Consider the following 23,083-nt stretch of genomic DNA (forward strand, 5'->3'; position numbering starts at 1 on the left):
CTAACCAAATCATACTTGGTTTGTGGCGTTTGGAGTTGAATTCAAGTGCTAGTTTCATTGTTGGAACTAGTTTTTTTTCCTAACTTCACTTGAGGAGATCCTTGGGTTTTGGAATCATCTTGATTGGAGGGTATTTTCTTGCATTCCATATGTATCATAACTCATTAGTTATTGGGGTGTGTGGTTGCTAAGATGATGATTTCCTATCATAAGGTTGCAAGCTGTTGAAAGAGCCACACTGGAGCGCAATGAGAGGCAAAGAGGTGATAGAAATCAAATACCTCAAACTAATAATTTGGATGATGAATACGAGTTTGAGGATGATAATGCAACTCTTGTTGGAGGAGTTATACCTAGAGGAGGAGGTAGAGGAGGTCGTGGTGCTGGTAGAGGTAGAGGAAGGATGTATGATAATGCATTCTATGGAAGAAACCGTGGTGACGATGACTTTGTAGATAGGAACTTGGGAAGCATTAAATTGAAAATTCTTAATTTCTGAGGTAAATCAGATCCGGAGGCTTATTTGCAATAGGAAAAGCAAGTTGAGCTTATCTTTGATTGCCATCAATTTAATGAAGAAAAGAAAGTCGAGCTTGCCATTACTCAATTTTCAAATTATGCTATAGCTTGGTGGGACCAATTGGTGACTAATAGAAGAAGGAATTTGGAGTATCCAATTGAGACTTGGCATGATCTTAAATCTGTCATGAGAAAGAGATTTGTGCCTAGACATTTTCATAGAGAACTTGTGCAAAGAATTCAGGTTCTTAAACAAGGTAGTAGGAGTGTTGATGACTACTACAAAGAGATGGAAATGATCATGACTAGAGCTAATATAGATGAAGATATGGAGACTACTATGGCACGCTCCTTGGCTAGTTTGAACAAGGATATAGCAGATCGAGTTGATTTACAGCCTTATATGGAGTTAGAAGAGATGGTGCATGATATGCATAGTTTTACACATATTTGCTTGCATATTATTGTGTATTTTCTTAGCAATTATTGTGCTTTTATTCCAAGATCACCTGTGTTTTGTGTTCTTTTATATTTTAGGAGAATTTATAGGACCATCATCAGTATTTGAGCAATTATAGATCAATACATGCAAAAATGGATGGAAATTCATCAAGATCGGACAACAGCTCGTAGTGCATACATTGAGCACGGTCTAGGTCAAAGCCGTGCTGATCACCATGGCCTGAACTCTAGCTGTGACCAACCATGAGCCTTTGGTCTTCAAAACATGGCACTTTGGGCACGGTTTTCGTAGCCACCACGGCTCCAGCACGGCCCATGGTGGCTCAGCACCGGCGGGGGCACGACCATGAAGAAACCCTATATTGTTGAGATCTGAATGTTCAGCACGGCCTAAACTCTAGCCGTGTTGACTAGCACGGTCTTGACCATGGCCGTGCTGAGACAATTATATAAGGAAAATTATTTTTTTAGGGTTAGAGAGAGAGCCCTGGCGACTGGTTCAGTTTTTGCATAGTGCTGAGTTCGGGACAGAGTTGTAGAGAGGAAGAACCCCAGAATCGCAAAGTTCTGAGTGCAAAACAATAGTGGAGCAATTCAAGAGGCAATTTGGGAGATTAATCGTAGTGCAGATCCAGATTTGGAGTTGTTCATCCAATTCGAGAGAAAAGGGTGTACATGTTTCATTTTCATTGTTTGTTCATTATAATTGATTTCCTAAATTGTTTTAAACATGAATATGTTTAGCTAGATTGATTAAATCCATTGGGATTTCTTTACTATGTTGGCTTAATATTATATTGTTGGATTGTTTGAGTTAGTTTTGTATTCTTCTTGCTTTCAGTATTAATAAGATAATGCATTATTCATGAGACGTTGTGGATTGTGGTGTTTAGATTGCTTTATATGATTGAGAAATCTATTTGGCAATTGGAATTTTGAATAGCAAGAACTGGTTAATAATAACTTAGAGATAAGGATAATCAACTAGCCAGATTAAGAATTAACAAAGCTTAATAGAGGCGGATTAAAGCTTAATGCTAATTTAAGAATCAATTGTTAGAAAGAGATTCCAACTTTAGATTATTAGGTTTAGGAATTCGGTTATTTCGAGAGAGAAACCAAATTCAATTAAGAATTCGTCCATGGGTAGCATAATTGGACTCATCAATCCTTTATCTTTTGTTTGATTGCCAACTAGTTTAGGTTCTCTTTGGGTTTGCTTTCTTGTCTTGGTTATTTCATTTATCCATTTATTCTTGCATCTCCCTTAGAACTTAGCTTGTAGCTATTAGTTAGTTTAAAAATTATTCATTATTCATTTTAGGTTAATATAACAAAGAACAAAGAAGTAACTCTAGACTTTCACTTTCCCAAGGAATACGACCTTGATACTCGCCATGAATGCTAGACTGCATCGATAGGTTCACTGCCCTAGATTGTAGCTACCATAAATAGCTTATTAAGTTTTTGGCGTCGTTGCCGGGGAATGTTTGAAAACTAGAGTGAAATTTGCTATTTGTTAATTTAGCCATTTTGTATTTATTTATTATTATTTTATGGTTTTTATTAGTATTTTATTTATTTATTTATTTATTTTATTTTATTTGTACATATTTATTTAGTTTAAATTTATGATTCAGGTAGTGAATGATAAGGAGGTTCAATGCTAAATTCAAACTCTTTGTATGATGCGTTGGAAAATGGGATCAAGAACCAAGATAGTGCTAAAACATTGGGACATCCGTGCAGCCTTAGCAGCTCGAGTGGAATCGTTTTGCAGGACTACCGATCAACTCTCCACTCCCATCCTTTCATCTCAAGATTTTTGTGAAATCCATTGTGGTCAACATTTGAGTAATGATTGTCCATTGTATAGTGATATTGCTCATTGTTCTTATAGCTTTGAACAGGTGAATTATACGGGAAGCTGGCTAAATAACTCGTATGAAAGCACCTACAATCAAGAATGGAGCACTCATTCACCCTTTCGATGGAGATTAGAAGGCCAAGAACCACTAGGATTTCAACAACTACATCAGCAGCCTAATCTTGCACCTTCAACTCAAGATGAAGAGTTAGTGTTAGAGGAGCTGATGATGAGGTTCATTGCAAGTCTTGATGATAGATTCCAACAAACAGAGAGGGTACTTAAAAGTCAAAAAGCCTCAATTGAGAACATAGAGCATCAAGTAGGCTTGATCTTCAAGTTACTAGCGGCAGAACAATGGGGAACTCTATCAAATGCTACTGAATCCGAGGAACATTTGAGTGTCATCACTTTGCATTCAGGTGAGAATTTTTCTAGTTTATCTACTATGTTTGACGATGATGCTTCTGTGCAGGACGATTTCTTGAACATGGAGATGGAACCAGAAAAGGAAGAGGCGAACATAATTCCTCTGAAAGACTATCAATAGGAATGTACAGTTAATGATGCTGAGTTGCAGTTACATGAATTTTTGGTGGATTTTCCACAAGTCCCTTCGATGATGGAAGATGAGCACGAGTTATCCAATGAAAAAGTCTTGGAGGAGCTCGAGTTTCTTCTAGCAAGTGAACCAAGACAAGGACTGGAGAAAACCATTGACATTCCTGAAGAAATTGTCCAACCGTCGATCCTTCCAATTGGTGAAACTTCAGCTTTCAAATTGGAAGAGCCCCTAGAGCATCATGACTACATGCAATTATACGAGGAGCGAGTTTTGCCCATCATACTGGCAGCTTGCTTGACAGTCGAGAAGAGGAAATTGACGATTATCCCTCTAAGCGAATACTTGAAGCCATTTGCTTGGAAGAAGGATGGATGGTCGTTGATCACGCCCGTTTGCTTTTCACCATGAGTCCACCTAAGAAGACTCATCACATCAAAAAGAAGCGCTTTAGGAGGCACCTCAAATTCTATTTTTCATTTTTAATATTTTACCCTTTCATTTTGAAACATTTTATTGGTTTTAAGTTTTCATATTTTATTTAATTATTATTGTCAGTTTGATTATTTCTTTATTTTATTGTTTTCATATTCTACCGAGGAGGCACTGAATTTCCACTACATCAGCCTCGATGGATGATCAGGGCAGTCCCCTAGATCTTTTTATTTTTCTACATTTATTTACTTTATTTTTCATACATGTCATGCACTTGGATTGTATTGCCTTTGTTCTCTTAATTGAGCATTCCATGCGGGGTATCTATAACATTTTACACTAAGGACAGTTTGTTGTTCTTCAAGTGTAGGGTGGTTATGGGTAAACCTTATAATCCTACTCTCTCATATGGTTTTTAGATATATCTGAAATTGCTATCACTAGGTGTTGTGTATTGTTAGGATGTTAGGACACTGTGTCTTTATGCACTTGAGTATGCTATTTTTGAGATGATTGATGACTTGATTTATAAAATTGTAGTTACTTTTCTTTGTTATTCATTGTCCTTGGAAAACAATTGATGGTATTTTACACAACAACTCTTCCGGGTTAAACCGGTGTTATTTAATTATTTTTTGAATTGTCGAATTTTAACTTAGAACGTTAATAATTTCATATGCATGTGTTTCTTAAGTAATGATTCAATTAATGATGTGGCGAACCAATTGCACCTAATACCACACCTCAAGGTGAGATTTTGAGCCTGTTGAGCATTCATTATACTTATGCTCTTTATATTTCTTGTTTGAGTGTGCATTGTACTTGACTTTGCTTCTAGAACTTGCTTTGTAATGCCTGTTGAAGTTACATGAATATTATGAATACCATGAGATGATTTGGGCGATTTAGAATTCACCACATTTGACCAAAAGCCTACCCCATTATGTTTCTATTAGTTAGCTAGTTTTGAGCCTTAACCTTTTCTTCATAATCTACACCTATAGACTTCAATTATACCATTCTTTACATTTATCTTTCCTGTACCCTCATGCTGGAATTTCTTTTTGTGATTTGCTCACCCTTATGTGGGGGTTAAAATGCCAGTTGCTATATTGGTAAATTCACTAAGTCTTTTTGAGATTTTAGATGCTTCCTCCGATCCAAACTGTATTTTTATTCTTTACGTATGCAGCAGTTCTTATAATCTGCTAGTTTATTATTAAAAAAATAAAAAAAAAGAGAAGAAGAAAATAAACAAAATTCTTTTATTATTTATCTCTTTATCGGATTTAGAGCATTTGCGAGCATTATTCTACGAAGTAGGGATTTTAGTGAAAAATTCTTTTTGTATATTAGGCATTTAATCCTTTGAGCATATTTTGTTGTTTATCGCACGAATTCTAGCATTTTCACACTTCTTTCCTAAATCTCCGTACCTTTACTTTAGCCCCATTATAACCTTGGTAAAGACCCTTTAATTTTGGTATTTACTTGTTCACAGTAGTGAAGATATGATTTATGAGCAAGCTTATGGTGAGCGGGTCTTGTGCATTTGCTTTGAGGGATTTTTTATTCACCTAATATACACTTTCAGTGACTTGAGTGATCCCTGTGAGGCATTGGTTCGTGATGTTTGTGTTGAGTTGTCATTTAAGTTATTCATGCATTAATATTATTTCCATTCTTTGTTAATTATTTGCAATTTGATTTATGATTGAGTATCCTTTGAGATGTGTTGAATACTATCTGTTGTGGACTAGGGGCATAAACTGTAAGGAATTGCTGACTGCAGTTTTACGAGGAGAGTTGTTAATTGCTTGAGGACAAGCAATAGCTTAAGTGTGGGGTGATTTAATATGCATAGTTTTACACATATTTGCTTGCATATTATTGTATATTTTCTTAGCAATTATTGTGCTTTTATTCCAAGATCGCATGTGTTTTGTGTTCTTTTTCATTTCAGGAGAATTTATAGGACCATCATCAGTATTTGAGCAATTATAGATCAATACATGCGAAAATGGATGGGAATTCATCAAGATTGGATAAGAGCTTGCAGTGCATCCATTGAGCACGGCCTAGGTCAAGGCCGTGCTGATCACTATGGCCTGGACTCTAGCCGTGACCAACCATGAGCCTTTGGTCTTCAAAACATGGCACTTTGGGCACAGTTTCCGTAGCCACCATGGCCTCCAGCATGGTCCGTGGTGTCTCAACATCGGTGGGGGCACGGCCATGAAGAAACCCTATTTGTTGAGATCCGAATGTTTAGCACGGTCTGGTCAGCACGGCCTTGACCACGGCCGTGCTGAGACAATTATATAAGAAAAACTGTTTTTTAGGGTTAGCTAAGCAAGGAGTGAGAGAGAGAGCCCTGACGGCTGGTTCGGTTTTTGCATAGTGCTGAGTTCGAGAGACATTTGTAGAGAGGAAGAACCCCGGAATCACAAGGTTCCGAGTGCAAAACAATAATGGAGCAATTCAAGAGGCAATTTGGGAGATTAATCGTAGTGCAGATCCAGATTTGGAGTTGTTCATCCAATTTGAGAGAAAATGGTGTACATGTTTCATTTTCATTATTCGTTCATTGTAATTGATTTCCTATATTGTTTTAAACATGAACATGTTTAGCTAGATTGATTAAATCCATTGGGATTTCTTTACTATATTGGCTTAATATTATATTGTTGGATTGTTTGAGTTAGTTTTGTATTCTTCTTGCTTTCAGTATTAATAAGATAATGTATTATTCATGAGACGTTGTAGATTGTGGTGTTTAGATTGCTTTATGTGATTGAGAAATCCATTTGGCAATTGGAATTTTGAATAGCAAGAAATGGTTAATAATCGCTTAGAGATAAGGATAATCAACTAGCCGGATTAAGAATTAACAAAGCTTAATAGAGGCGGATTAAAGCTTAATGCTAATTTAAGAATCAATCTTTCGGAAGAGATTCCAACTTTAGATTATTAGGTTTAGGAATTCGGTTATTTCGAGAGAGAAACCCGTTCCTATTGAACTTTGGACTGATTTATCTATGGATATTGTGCTTGAATTGCCTAAAACTAGGAAGGGTCATGATAGTATCTTTATTGTAGTTGATAGATTTAGTAAGATGGCTCATTTTATACCATGTCATAAAACTGATGATGCTAAATTGATTGTTAATTTGTTCTTCAAAGAAGTTGTGCATTTGCATGGCATATCTAAGAGCATTGTTAGTGATAGAGATGTTAAATTTTTGAGTCATTTTTGGCGTATTTTATGGGAAAAGTTAGGAACTAAGTTGTTATTCTCAACTACTTGCTATCCTCAAACTGATGGCCAAACTGAAGTAGTTAGTCGGATTTTGATTACTTTGCTTAGGGCAATTATAGAAAAGAATATTAGGATGTGGGAGAATTGTTTACCTTTTGTGGAGTTTGCTTACAATAGGGCTGTTCATAGTACTACTAATTGTTCTCCATTTGAAATTATTTATGGTTTTAATCCACTTACTCCTATTGATTTATTACCATTGCCACCTAACAAATTTGTGAGTATTGATGCTAATTCAAAGGCACATTTGGTGAAGAAGCTACATGAGCAGGTTGAGGAAAGGATTGAAAAGAAAAATGCTAAAGTAGCTTCACGTGTGAATAAAGGAAGGAAGCCAATGATTTTTCAACCTAGCGATTAGGATTGAGTACATTTTCGCAAAGAAAGGTTTCCACACCAAAGGAAATCCAAGTTGAACCCAAGGGGGGGATAGTCCTTTTCAAATACTTGAAAAGATTAACGACAACGCATACAAAATGGATTTTCTAGGTGAGTACAATGTAAGTGCTTCATTTAATGTGGCTGATTTGAGTCGTTTTGATGTAGGTGATGCTTTTTATTCAAGGACGAATCCTTTTGAGGAGAGGAGAAATGTTATGGAACAGCCTACACACCAAGAGGATGACCATGACCAAGGAAGCAAGGATAAAATTGAGAAGATTGTCAATCCAGTTATTCTGTCTCAAGGACCTATAACAAGATCACGAGCCAAGAAGATTCAACAAGCGTTAATTAGTCATCTATAAGATTTGGTGAATTTGGCTTGTAATGGGCTGCAAGGAATCCAAGGCTTCGAGACAAGATCAAATAAAATTATTTACAACTTAATTCAAGTTCAACTTCAAAATGGGCTTACTTAAGTTTGTTTTTAGTTTTTAGCCTTCTTAATTGAGTGGAATTAAATGTTTGTATTTTTGTCATAATGGGTTGTTTAAACATGTTAATTTAGAAGCCTATTAGTTTTATTGCTTTGATAATGGGCTGTCCAAACTTTTTTATGTTAAAGCCCATAAGTTGAGTCTGTTTATTTTAGGATATGAGTTTTTTAGGTCTTGTAAAGACTATATAAAGGCTAAGAACGAATTTCACTTCAAATTTTGATAAATTACAACCAAAGGGCTGTTTGCTTTTGTCTTTGTGTTCTTGAGTTGAATACATGCTAAAAAAACATTCAAGTAGCCTGATCACCTTCTTCTGGAACTTAGAAAACAAGTTTTCTTTATTCTAGATCTTTGATTATCTTTCTAAGCAATCTGAATTCTAGCCTTCTTAGAGATTGAGATTGAATTGTTACTGGAGTTTTCAAGTTAATGTTGTGGGGGGTCCATAATAATCAACGGGATTCTCAAACTTATTCTTGGAGGTTTCATATCATATCTATTTAAATATATTATTTAATTATTTAAATTTTAGTATTTAGACTTTATTAGATACTATTATAAGTTTTTAGTATTAATTTATTGTAATTATCATTTTAAAAAATAATAAACAAAATATAATTAATTTTTATTAGATTGATCTAACCAAGGATTCACCGATCAGACCGGTTAAAACCGATAAATGATATTTTGACTAGTTCGCTTTTAGATCCAGTTCTTAAAACACTAATTGGAAGTTTAATTATGTAACCTATAAGTCTCACAGATTATATAAGAAACATTCTAAGAAATATCATGCATTTTTATATTTTATTACAAAAAAGTCAGTTTTCTCCTCAATAACCAAAATTATCTTAATCAAATCTCAAATACACTCTTTGTATATATCAAATTCTTTATTTTAAAAAATCATATCATAAGATAACATCTCAATGCACTTTTTATTCTTTAAATATAAAATAGAGAGTCAATTTAACTCTATATATAGTTCTCTACTCTATATCTAATAAAGTCACTATAAATTTTTCCGTTTTTAATTTAATTAGTATTTTAATTCTTATTTTTTATTGATAATAACTAAAAAAATTAAAATTATTAATACTTATGAAAATAAAAACAAAAATATAGAATAAAATATGAAAAGTGTATTAGATTTAAATAAATTATTTTACTTTTTATACATAAATATTTCATAAGATATTTTTTATTATAAAAATTATAAAAAGCATAATTGACAATACTCTAATAATTCTACACTCCAATTCATGGATGCATTAATGTATAATAGGACTCATAGATATTGTGATTGTTTTCTAGCAAACAGTAAAAACAACTTATTCATCCTTACACTAAAGACCAAATCATCTTTTTGTGAAATAACTGCTCCACTCATAACAACATAACATTGACTGAAGAAAATAAAAATGCATTTATTTGCGTAATACTAATTTTTGAATACATGAGAATTTTTATGGTGAGTGCGTCCATGGCCATTGCTGCCATGTTTGTTACCACCTTGACTTTCAGAACGCCCTATAGAAATTACAACACGATTGATTAAATCCAACATGTGATATGAACTACACACTGAGAAAACAAAAACAAAAATAAAAAAAAAAAAAAAAGAAACGAAAAGAAAATGGGAAAAGCTATATGCACAAAGTAAATACCACTATTATACCCAAAATGAGCCTCAATAAGACTTCCATGTAGACATTGAAGGTACGAGATCATCTGGGACCAGATAATTCATCTGGAGGGATGTGGGATGTGGAATCGACGATCCAATTTGTGCTCGGGTGGTAGGTGTGATTAAATTCTTGGCGGAACATCTCCTCTTTCTGCCACTCTTCCCACCTTTCTGCCAACCCATCACCTTCAAGCATTCTCACCACTTCTGACATCTTGGGTCTTTCCATCGGGGAGCTCTGTGTGCAAAGTAGAGCCACTTGGATCAGCTGCTCCACCTCATCATCAATATAATTACCCTGTAAATCAGCATCAACCAACGTCTCCAACTTCTTATCTTTTAGAAGTCCTTTCACCTGAAAAAAATTTTAGTCACAATGTCAAAGCCATGAAGAAATTAAAGCAAACTGATTACTTAAAACAGCCATGTTACCCAAATAATAAGTATTCTGAATTTGAATATGCAGATGATCCTGCAATTAAATGAAGGCCAAACAAGTGAAGGGCACTGCTGGTTGTGATCTTAGCATTGCTTGCCAGTGATTTACAATACCTATTGAAACTAGGTAGCTAGTTTACATTTGGCATATCATACCAGGGGCAAAACCAAAGGGAGAAAAAGAAAAGATTTAACACGGAGCTATACTCCATTGCTTTGACTGCAGTAGACCCATTAATTAATGGCACCTAATCCCAAGCTAACTACTCATTGCTTGCACGACAAGCACCTACAACATTAAACGGCACATTGGTAAAGGAACTAGAGACACATGCATGGTTTGAGGGTGCATGTTCTGACATTAATGCTCAGATAGTTGAGATTGGTTTTTTGGAAGTAGGAAGCAGCTCCATGTAAGCCTAAGCATGTGACCCTACCAATGGCAAGAGTTACTAAACAAGTGGAAGGACCAAGACAGTTGCCATGCTCCAGTATCTGACATCTTAAGCTTATTGCAGCTGACTATTAAGCTTGTCAATAGCTGGAGCGGGTGGTTTATATGTCCCTGCTCATGCTTAAGATATTCAGCTGTCTGTAGCCCTCTTAAGGCAATGCCTGGATCCATAGCACGTATTATATTGTAGAGATCCTTAGTTCTGTGGTACGTAATTGGAGAAACCATGAGCGGTTGAGATGTTCTTCCCTATATGATCTGTGTCCAGTCTCCACGGTTGCTATAATAGTATTCTTCCACTCGACGCACTGAACACCAACACACTTCTAAAGTATGCTTCTGGCAAAGTCTAAAGCGAGAAATGCACCAAGATATTGACACATTTCCATCCAAGATAAATAGATCAATTCCTATCTCACTACCAGTGTCTAAATCCAAAACTCATAAGGTTTACTACAATCAATGAGATTTTTCACTATCACAGAGTTTGGAGTATCATAAGCTATCAAAAAGATTGTTCTGTCCACAGAGCTGGCAGGAGAGAAGACCCGACTATTCATGTTACAGCAGCAAACAAAGATGATCAAAGTTTATCATGTTTCTCATCTTTTAAAGTTTCCCTTGGTTTAGAAACCTATATGAGGGGTTTTTCCCCTACCTAAACCAGTTCAATTGCATTTCTTAACCATTTCTGGGATCAAAGAGAGTGCAGCAATGTATTTACTGGTATTTATTTTGAGTGCCAAAAAAGAAATTAGGGACAACAATGATTATGACATACAATAAGAGAAGGGAAAGAGAATGAATACATACCCAATCAAGTAGCATGACATCATCATCATTTGCAAGCCGAGCAAGATCAAATGCCCTCTGTCCAGTTATCAGTTCAAGAAGCATGACACCATACCCAAAAACATCAGTCTTCTCTGAAGACTTTCCAGTTGATAGGTATTCGGGGGCTATATGCCCAATTGTGCCGCGCACTGCAGTGGTGACATGAGTATCTTTGTAGTCCATGAGTTTAGCCAATCCAAAGTCTCCAACAACTGCTTCAAATTCTTCATCCAACAATATATTTGCAGCTTTCACATCGCGGTGAATAATCTTAGGATCACAATGATCATGCAAATAAGCCAGTCCCCTTGCAGACCCCAATGCAATTCGTTTGCGTATCGGCCAGTTTAGGGGGGTTTGTGACTCCGGACGCTCTGTTGTAACACATTAGTTCAAAGCAATCAACCATTAATACTCCAAGTTTTTCCTTACCTACATAATTTCTGTGCAATTAAAGCTGTTCTGACTTCCAAACATTCCAATATCAAAATTGTATTACAGAATTGGTAAGTCAACTATAAATATTTAACAGTTAATTCCAAATGTTAACTGGACTGGGAAACAAAAGTGTGAAAATAGAATTTGGAGTCAAAATCAGACATGAAATTATCAGATTGCAATGAAACGTAAATCATGAGTAAATAGCATCAAGGCAAAGTAATTGCATAGTAATTACATTAGAAGCGGAGATAAATAACAACAAAGGGTGAACCAAGAACAGTACCTCTTAAACATGAAGCAACACTTCCATTAACCATAAAAGGATATACAAGTAATCGTTCCGTTGGAGTCATGCAAAAACCACGTAGACGAAGCAAATTCCTATGCACAGCCATGCTGATCATTTCTACTTCTGTTTGGAACTGCAACTCTCCACCCTGTGTACGTTCCTCTTTCAACCTTTTTACTGCTACTAGAGAACCATCAGCTAAACGTCCTTTATAGACCTTTCCAAATCCACCCCTACCCAAAATATTTTTATTGCTAAAACTATCTGTTGCAACTTGTAACTCACGCAGAGAAAACCTTTTAAGCTGTCCAAGATGGACTTCTGGATCCTCTTCAGCTGTGAGTAAATTAGAAAGTCAAAATGCATTCTATAAAGAAACTTTATGATCCATCAATACATCTGCTAAGAAATTTTATGATCCATCAATACATATGCTTCACAAAACACTAACCTGGTACATCAAAGAAATGATCCTGTGGTTTTCTGCGTCGCCAATAAGCAAGAGCAATTGCGGGGGCAGCAAACAGCAGAGCAGCACCGGCAGCAACTCCACCAGCGATTGCTCCAGTAGCACTGTTACCTATTGAAATGATGTTCATAAATTAAAGACATTACATTTAGACAATTATCAAATGAAAAAATATCAGTATATCAGTAGTATCTGAAAACACCTAAGGTTGAATGAATATCACTAAAATTTACATGAAGATGCAGTTCTAGTAAGACAATTCAGATGCTACTTGGAATACAAATAACAAGTCCTTAATCTAACTGCTAAGACCTTAATTCTTTCATCAATTGAAATATTGACCATTGCTGGTTTGCTTATGCATGTCCAACAAGCATGCTTCTTCTTATACGACTAGTCGTTTCATTTCCTTTCTTTTTTAAACTGGGACATATAAATCATTTGCTCATTAGCAAGTTTGTGTGATTGCATGTGCCTGCGCACTTGTTCATATTACCTGTCATTCTTGTGTTCATTCATCTGTTCACTTTGTGCATGTACATATTTGTTTCCTTCCATGCATGTACATGCATGGGCATGTGTTGGTGAATCAGATCTGTATTTGTGGGCTAGGGAGCATAAACATATTAAAGTCTCTACAATTACAGCATGTTTCATTTCTGTATTCAATGCATTCGCTAATTATTTAGTAAATAAAAAACCTCATACTGCAACAGAAAAAGAAAAAAAAAAAGAAAAACTTTCATAAATAAAAATAAAAAAAAAAATATATATATATATATATATATATACCCCCACATAGACACTTGCCAGACACACAAAAGTGATAGTGGTAATCTAAAGAACCAACAAAAGGTTGGACTAAAAGGAAAGACCATTCGTTAGTTACTTTCTTGGAGTATGTGAAAGATGTAAAATTGAAAAAATACCATATTACAGATAATGGCATCACCAAATATGTAATAGAATCCCAACTGAATACTAAAGTAAACAAAATAAGTGCTCGAGAAAGAAAACAGAAGGTCAAGTCGCAATTACTACTTATAGTTAATAGTACTGAGACTAAAATGCTGATATCAATACTAACCATTAGACGGACCAGGCGATGGTGGAGTCAGAGGAGGTGGTGGTGAAGGTGGAGGATTGTTCAGCGAATTATTGGAAAAACTGCAAAGAAATGCAGCAGTGAGTAAACTGTTTATTAGGTCATTAGAACCCATTAAACCTATACCAAAAAACAGAACTGCTTCCAATAAACCTGATTGGGGTGAATAAGGAAAAGGAGCCATTGACAGGAATATCCCCTGTTAGTTTGTTGTTTGAAAGATCCCTGCATTTCACATGGGAATAAAATGGTACTCAAATGATACCTTTGCATCATATGTAAAATAAACACTTATTTAGTGATTTTAAAATAAGAGAAATTAGCACACAAACTCACAGGACTTGCAAGGATCCAATGGTAGTCAATGACATAGGAATAGTTCCCGACAAGGTGTTGTTATTGAGACGCCTATTTCACAGAGAAGAGATTGTCATATTCAAGGTAACTATACTATGATGTTTTGTATAGACAAGAAAGTAAAAACCTATTTTCCTCACAACTCAAATCCCCATGTTTCTCTCTCATCCAGTGCACTTGTGCAAATATTCCATTTAAATTAACCACATTCTATCAAAACTCATAAGATGTTATAATATAAAGAACTGCCGACATACATAATAAATAATAAGCTATTAGGATGTTGAAATCCCATGTCGAAGTGATTAAGTTTTCAACAGGGACAAGTTATTTATAGCAAATTTGTCAAGGTGCTTCTATCAAGTTATTTCTATTTTTATCATAGAGAGGCATAAGATTAAACATTTGCATTCCAGATGACCATTATATCCTCCTATGTCTCCTTGCTTTTGGGATTAAGTTTGAAAACGCTATTTCCTCTTAGAAATCATCTTAAGTTGCCACAACAAAACTTGACCAAGTAATATCTAAACCAAACTACCACTCACAAATAGCAACTGTTAATAACACAAGCCTTCCTCCCAAATCTTCCCACTTCTCAACAGGTATCTAAATATAAAGCAATGTAGTAGAAGCCAAAAAATTTATAAATACAGAAAATTGAGCAAAAGATGCATATTCATACAGGAAACGGAGCCTTTGAAGCCTGCTCAATGTCACTGGAATAGGACCATTTAATTTGTTCAAGTAAAGATCCAAGCTCACCAAATTTGTCAAATTCCCAAGCTCCTCAGGAATTTTCCCACTAATATTATTACTATAAAGTTCCCTGCACAAGAACTTGATTTAGAACTCCTTGTCGAAAGACAGAAAGAGTGGAATTTTAATACAAGAGCATTATGGACAAATATAAAATTAATTTCCAATTCATGCTATTCCCAACTAAAAAAAAAATACAAACACTAATAACAAGTAATGTCACCTCAAACAATTTACAGATGTATATCTTGGTGAATTTATGAGTATAGAGAGAGATATAGAGGAAGAGAGAAATAGAGAGAGAGCTAGAGCCTATACTCTTGGACACATAAGCACATGCTTAGATATGGATACAAATGAACTCAGATTTTCTTAGAGTGTATGATGAATTGAGGCATCGTCTATTAAGCCTCAATGGTTGATGTAGAAAAGCTAGAGCATTCAAGTATATTCAAACACGTGTAGGCAGGCAGACAACGAGTTCACAGTACTTATGAGCAAAATGCTATGCACTTTAAGTTGAACAAAGAATAGCATTTGCAAGCAAGTGAAACTGGTCTTCTAACACATAAGTTTCTTGGTGTTGCAGGCTTCGGAAGGATGTTATATCCAGCCTTTTGCATTGCAAGGAAAATTTAATTTGTGTGGTTTGGAAATTTGACCCCCAAGTCACAATGAGGTTCGTTAACAAGAACTTGTAATCATGCAACGCATTAAAGTGGATTGCTAATTTATGTACCTGAACCAATTATTAATGAAGATTCATACTTGAGTAGAAAAGAGGTACTGCAATACCTCTTTATGTGTCTGGAAGCAGTGCTTAAGCAAGATGTTGATGAGAATAACTTTCCCAGAAAAAAATTTTATGTGCAAATCAAATTCTGAACTAGAGAAATATTGTTTTCTCAGTTGAACAATACCATGAAATGTAAGAGTATGATTGCTCTCAAGGTTAGACTAGTCACTGCCATGATTGACAGTGATTTTTGTTTGAACATCAGAAGAGAAAATGTGGGACAAGCGAGAATCAGTGGCTTGGCATGCATCCTAATTGTTTATCATAAGAATTAATGAGGATGATGTGAAGGAAGAGAAACAGAAGATCATCAAGGAAGTTATCAAATATTCAAAACTGTAAGATGACCTTTAAATTGGAATCTTCTTGGCTATAGATGCCAGTACAATCACAACGCTAGGCATTGCCTATCAGGAAATCAGTTTCTTCCTTTATTCTTTTCTTAAATCTCACATTTGTTATATCTTTCTGTTGCTTAGTTCAGGATGTTGCTCTTGTGTACATGTCTTGGTAATATATTAATTAAAAGATATTCAGTTCAAAGTTCAAAATTATTCTGTAGGTTCACCTTTTTTCATTCATAGAAAGATGAAAACCTCATTAGCAGTTGAGACACTGCCTAATTATACTAGAAATATGTAGAATGAAGGGCACAATGAACAATGATCTTGAAGTAGGCAAAGTGGTTTTCAGGATATTAAGTGATGAAACTTCTGTCAATTTCGCAATGGTGTATGGACATTATCTAAGATGCTGCAACTCAGTTTTCAACTAATCATTTGACCAGAAATCCTTACATTCTCTAAAGAAGTAATAGGAACTATATACTTCCACAAAACTTACTTATTGCTAAAGTTGATTCCATCAATGCAGAAGAATAATTATAAAATTGCAAAAAGAACAAGATTCTTCATATCTTATTATGATTATTACCAAAAAGATGAAACTGAAAGGATAAATACACAATCATGGCCTTCAATCAAAATTCACGCAGGGTCATAGAAAACCACAATGAGCAAACTGTGACATGAATACAGTACTACTTACAGATATTGCAAACTTGGAAGTTGACCAAGCTGTGAAACCAGTTCACCCGATAAATTTGCATTTCCAAGGTCACTGTGGTAAGAAAAAGAGAAGCATATCATCATCCTCATCATCATGGCATAAAATATGAAAGTCCAGTATGAGTGATGACAAAAAGGCAACTGTTCAGGCAGAATACAGACTTACACTCGGGTAACACTATTTTCACTATTGCATGTAACATGAAACCAAGTGCAGGGATTAACCAGGGTAGGATCCCAGCTTTGTAAAACATTGTTAGGATCAGCCAAACTGGTCTTCAATGCGTTCAAGGCGTCACCTGACTTGCACAAACAGAACAATTATAAAGAAGCAGAATCATTTATCGGCAACATAAAGTAATTCAAACATCTATCATTTAAGTTCCATCAAGTCGGCAACCAAATAAAAGCCCTTGAACTCCAAAGAAGTCAACACAGCCAAATCTCAAAAACCATTTCAAAAATCTAAGAGAAGACTTGGATTAAAACAAGAAAATAAATTGATGCATATGCAATTAAACAAAAATTCACATAGAAAAGAAAATACCTTCAGCATTACCAGCAACTCTATAAACGAAATGAAACAGCAAAACAAAGCAGAAGAAGGCTAAGCGCCAGATCACCCACATGTTTCCCACCTTAGAAGCTAAACCCCAAAATTCCTCATAATGGATTATGAACTCGACCAGAAACCCAAGTTTTGCAGCTCCTTGACTTGCATATGAGGAGATTGAAAACCTACGTTGACCCAATTAAAGAAGAGTTAAATCAGAGTGAAAGAAAAATGTATTCTAGTTGGTGTGCAGTGCGGAAATTTTTGGGAAAAGGTTCGATCTATGAAATTCTAGTTGAATAGAAGCTGATGAGTTTGGTGAGGCCTTGAGTGCTGATGAGATTGTGTAAAAAAACAGAAAAATTAAAATTAAATATTCAAAGTTTGATTTTGGATTGTTATTTGGTGATGGACTTGGTACGAGAAGTAGAAGTATTAGTCAAATATAGTAGCTAGCAGTTTTAGTAAAAATAAAATTAATTAATTAATAGAGCAACAAAAACAAAACGAGAGCACTCAAAGTAATACCGAATAATCAATAATCACAATAGTAGAAATGGTTAGGATGTTAAAAGTCGCAACACAAGTAGTCGGGTCAAATACGCACGCACAGCAATTGCCCCCACCGCACCCCCGCCCCAATCGCCTTTTTCTCTATCTTTCTAAGCTTCTATTTTCCATAATTTAAAGACTCAAATATGCCCCTTATGTTTACTCCAACAGTCACATCAGCCCCTCATGTTTTTTTAGAGCAAATATAACCTTCAGCTCTCTAAACTGGTATATTTAAACCCTTCCTTTAAAAGTAGTACATAAATTGCAGTTAATTTTTTTTATGACTTGGCACAAGCTTGTACCCATCTACTCTAAAAAGAAGACACATCAATCACTCCCAATTTATAATCTAACCCTAAATTATTATTTTTCCTATATCTCCTTCATCTTCTTCCCCTTCATCTTCTTCCTTAGCCTACTATTATTTTCTCTTCATTCTTTTATTTATAATTTTTTTTCTTTTACAAGGAACAAGGTCTACAAATCCAAACACACAACAGGAAAGACTTTTACATTAAATAGCACAACCATTGGACAATAAATCTTATTGACATATGCTCCAATCATATAAAGATTTGGCATTTTTTCATCACCTCATTTTTGCTAACAATAATAAATTCAAAAGTCAGGTGCTTTAACATTACATTTTAAGAAAACATACGTTGAGAAAGAGATGTATCAATTTGGCATTTAGTTTCTCACCAACTAGACTATTGCTACTGCTTCATTTAAAAATAAGATTGACTAACTTCTTCTTATAATGACCAAAAGCTTAAATTAAGAATTCCGATCAGGTTACAATCTCAACAATAATTCCTCACGGAACACTTGTTGTTCTTATTTTGTAGTAGATCTAATACAGTTACAGTAGTACTATATGCTTTAATCAAACATACGTTGCCAAAGAAGAAGTAGCAGGGGTGATAAGAAAAAAAAAAGATTTGTTGATAGGAAAGAAAAACGAAGTGACAGGGAAGAAAAAATTGAAGAAAAGCTTTAGATGTTATGCGTAAATAGGATTAAAAGATTAAGGGACACTAATTTATCTTGGAAATCCAAAAACTTTATGATTTTATTACAAAATATTTATTTTACCATCTCTGTTAATTGCTTAAAAGTCATGAATAGATTTAGAAAAATATTAATATTGTCCAATAATATTATTTTTGATGAGTGACATGTCATTGCTCTTGGGTCTCAAGTCATTGATGTAAATAAAAAATTTTGACGGTCATTTGTTCAAATAGAAAAACTATTTGTAGAAGTTTCTAATGGCACCAGTTCAAAGAGTTCATGATTATATTTGTTCTAAAAAGAAACATGAGGGGCTGATATGACTATTGGAGTAAACATGAGGGGCATATTTAAACCTTTTTTCTAATGTAAAAATTCCCTAACTTTTTTATTTTTAACAAATTTTTAGCTAGTTAAAAACAACATATTAATCGCTAAATTCTTCGCCTGCAAGTGCTTAGGACAAGTGTAGCATATGATTATGAAACCAAGGTCTATCCTACAAGGATAAAATATAATGATTGTCTAAAACTGTGTCAAATGATTTAAAAAATTTTATAAGTTAGGATTATAGAGAATTAAAGAGAGCAAATAATGAATAAAATAGCAGATTTAGAATATTAGAGATTCAGATTCATCTAATGGAATTAATTATGGGTATCAATTTCTAGAGTCCATTCTTAAGTACAATTGATCCAAAAATATATTAATTCCCTTTCAAGCAATTAATATGTTTCTAATCAAGAAATTACCAATTCTCAAAGATAATTGTTAAACCCAATTCATTAAACCACAATTCTTACGTCATAATAATTAATTTTTTTACCTAAATTTTTATGTTTATTTTTCTATATCTAGATTTGTACTTCTCCTTTCAGTTCATCGTATAAATTCTAAGATAAAAATACTATAGTGGCCAATCATTAACATTCACAATAATTTCAAAAGGAATAAATCAAGAATAACATAACTCTACCATAATCAAAATAAAAAATTACATTCGTCTATCTAGAATGAAAATTTACTTACCCTTAAACATATCATAATCAATACAAATAATAAATAAAGAAAACATATCTAGGAAAAAAGTTAAGATATATATTACTATGATTTCTAAGAGTTAGAAAGTTTTCTTCAATCTTGTAACCAAATCTCAAATCTCCCTTTTAAAAGAATGTATCTCCCTCTCAAACTACTACACAGACCTAGCAATTTATCGATAGAAAAAAAAACCTTTGATAAAAGAGGAAAAGTTGTCGATAAAAATAATTACTAACGGTTTGGAAATAGGTATAATCTGTTGGTAATTCTGTTGTAGATAAAAAATTATCGACATAATTGGTGACTGTTGGTAATTTACCAACAGCCAAACCGTCGATAATTGGTCAGACCAGCTATCACAAAATTATCTTCCTTTATAAAATGAAGACAATTTACCAGCGGATATATCATCTGTAAGCTGTTACAAATTAGCGATGGTTACTGTTGACAGTAAACTGCCAAATCTATTATTCTAACAAAATAAGAAAAAGCTTTCTACAATTCATTTGTAATCCGTCAGTAAATGGTTAGTATTTTTAAAAATAATTTTATCGATAAATAGCTGAATTAAAAAAATAATAGTTTAGAATGAACGCATAATGATTGCAAAAATTAATTGTATACTAAAACAATTTAGAAAAGTAAACATTTGTGGAAAATATATTTACTACAAAGATATAAAAAAATGCCAAGTGAATGTTGTAATACAGTTAAAATGTCAAAAATAATCTAATGAACTAGTGACTCATCATCACTAGGAGACTAAGGAGGAGGGCTGAGGCTGAGCTGAGTGCATCTCTTGCATCTGGCAAGCAAGCTCTTGTAAATGTTGCTGCAAGTCTCGAATTTTCATATTCTACTACTGAATCTGAACATTCTGCTCAGACTTCCTTGTCTGCAAGTCTTGAAGCTCAATGAATTTGTACTACCACCAATAAGGTATGTCGCAAAAGAAAAGGCAACACCGCGCCTATAAAAATTAGAAGCCTGACAGTCGAGATTGTAAACCTAACTCTTCTCATCGCCAATAACCTCATAGAATGAAGAGTTGTCATCCATAGTCTCAAAACTCTGTATAAGCTACTCTCGCCTCGTCTAATACGTATCCTAATTTTTTTTAAACATTTCAAAACATGTTAATAAAACCTAAAATTGAATTAAAGATATTTTACTATAAGTAAGTTACCATACATGAACAACTTTAGAGTTTGAGTCTATAAAAGTCTAGTCCTCACCCCTATAGGTGTGCAAAAACAACTCTAAAGCAGTAGGTGAGTTCCTAGTGATTGCTCCTGATTAATAGAAAATGACCATAAGTCATGAAAATATATGTATTGTATTAGAAAAATCCTAATAATAAAATTTACAGATCATCTCTTATGCTCGTGATGGGCAGTCGTGCCTTTTGTATGGGTAGATGGTCTAGAGCAATCAGAAGCTTGTGACAACTGATTCTAGGAATACTGCTCCGATATTCGCTTAACTGCAGGCTCCTAAATTTGTACATTATACTCTTATAGATGCACCTTTTCTCGGAAACTCTCGTCTGCAAGTCCTGAAGCTCAACAGAATTTGTACTACTACTAAGAGAGTATGTCGTAAAAGAAGAGGCACCACCATGCCTATAAAACTCAGAAGCCTAAGAGCTGAGACCATAAACTTGACTCTTCTTTTCACTATTGTCAACCTCGTAGAATAAAAAATTATCTATCATCCACGGTCTCAAAATTTTATGTAAGTTGTTATCGCCTCTTGTGATATGTATCCTGAAAATGTGTTAAACATTTCAAAACATGTCAATAAACCGGAAAATTGAATTAAAGACATTTTACTATAAGTAAGTTATAGTACATGAATGGCTTTAGAATTCATGTCTACAAAAGTCTGGCCATCACCCTTTTTGGTATAGGGATGCGGAAATAATGCTGGAATAGTAGGTGGACATCCTAGTGATTGCGCCTGATGTAGATGATTCTATGCATATTTATTGACTATTTATCAGTCATTTTTTCATGTATTTGAGTCATATTTATTCCTGTTTGATCGCACTTTGGTATGTTTCTGAGTTTTTCAGGTTTTCGGACTCCTTGATGGGAAATTGATTGATTTCCGGGCAGAAACCAAGCTATATGGATGATTCATGCATATTAGATGTTTGTCGAAGTCGATTCCTTGATCAGCGTGCAATTCGAGGCCTTTGCAAGGGCAATTGCACGGCCATGCACATTTGCATGGCCCGTTGCATAGCCTCCCTTGCCCGTTGCACGGGCCATGGCATGGCCTAGGGCACTTCTGCCTATAAGTAGGCACACGTAAAATAAGACAGGGTTCTGCTTTTGATTTCTGGACTTCTCTACGCATGCAACCCCTCATTTTTGCACCTATGTTCTTGACATTTTGGGAGACCAACGTCAGTTCAAAGGATTGATTTGGGAGATTCAAGCAAAGATTGAAGTCTCTAGATGATAGACCGAGACATCCGAGATCCATACTTGAGGCTGGTTTCAGAATCGGTGCTTGTGACATTTCCACTCCGATGCGAGAGAAGAGGCCATTTTCTTTTTTGTTGTTTATTTTCTTTTATATTTGTTTCTTTCATTATGAGTAGCTAGGGCCGCCGAACCTATTGGGGTTCACCTTTGTTGATGGATTGTGCTCAACTATTATATTTTTATTTGCCATTCTTGTAATCTTCTTGCTGTTTAGTAATAAAGTTTGATTCAGTTAATTTGAGACATTGAATTAATTATCTTTTAGGTTGTTTCTTAATATTGAGAAATGTTTGTTACAACTGGAAATTGAATAGTAAGAACTGGTAGTTAACACTTAGAGATAAGGTTAATTCACTCGCCGGATTAAGAATTAACAACTCTTAATAGATCTAAATCACGCTTAATGCTAATCTGTAATAATCTGATAGGAAGAGATTCCATTAGGTTAGTGCAGGTTTAGGAACTTGTTGAGCTTGAGAGAGGAGCCGAGTTCGATTCAGGATTTAGGCACCGGTAGCAAGATTGGTAATTTATAAAATCAACCTTAGAATTCCATCACTTAGGTCCCCTTCGGGTTTGCTTTTTTTATTACGGTTGTCTTTCGATTGTCAGTTGTTGTGCATTCCTTTATTTGCATTTATAATCATTAGTTAATTAATTTAGACTTCTCACACCTTATTTCAGACT

The 23,083-nt window shown here is 34.6% G+C and overlaps 1 protein-coding gene across 3 annotated transcripts; it reads right to left on the bottom strand.

The window, feature by feature from the left end:
• Nucleotides 1-9,447: 9,447 nt before the first annotated feature.
• On the bottom strand, nucleotides 9,448-17,765 carry LOC8277786 (BRASSINOSTEROID INSENSITIVE 1-associated receptor kinase 1). Of its 3 annotated transcripts, XR_001535302.3 has the most exons (12): nucleotides 17,289-17,765; nucleotides 16,908-17,040; nucleotides 16,722-16,793; nucleotides 14,805-14,948; nucleotides 14,099-14,170; nucleotides 13,916-13,987; nucleotides 13,745-13,824; nucleotides 12,640-12,768; nucleotides 12,183-12,524; nucleotides 11,438-11,832; nucleotides 9,713-10,087; nucleotides 9,448-9,575 (listed from the first exon to the last, which is right to left on the bottom strand). XR_001535302.3 is itself a non-coding variant. In XM_002520315.4 (11 exons), the coding sequence occupies exons 1-11, from the start codon at nucleotides 17,368-17,370 to the stop codon at nucleotides 9,773-9,775; spliced, it is 1,836 nt and encodes a 611-aa protein (XP_002520361.1). In that variant the 5' UTR covers nucleotides 17,371-17,764; the 3' UTR covers nucleotides 9,448-9,772. The 3 variants fall into 3 exon arrangements, 2 of the variants coding, with proteins under 2 accessions (XP_002520361.1, XP_048233982.1); XM_002520315.4 differs by having other exon boundaries at nucleotides 9,448-10,087; nucleotides 17,289-17,764; XM_048378025.1 differs by having other exon boundaries at nucleotides 9,448-10,087; nucleotides 16,908-17,044; nucleotides 17,289-17,764.
• Between the last annotated feature and the right edge of the window lie 5,318 nt (nucleotides 17,766-23,083).

The sequence above is a fragment of the Ricinus communis genome, chromosome 8, assembly GCF_019578655.1.
Source record: "Ricinus communis isolate WT05 ecotype wild-type chromosome 8, ASM1957865v1, whole genome shotgun sequence".
Lineage (NCBI taxonomy): Eukaryota > Viridiplantae > Streptophyta > Magnoliopsida > Malpighiales > Euphorbiaceae > Ricinus > Ricinus communis.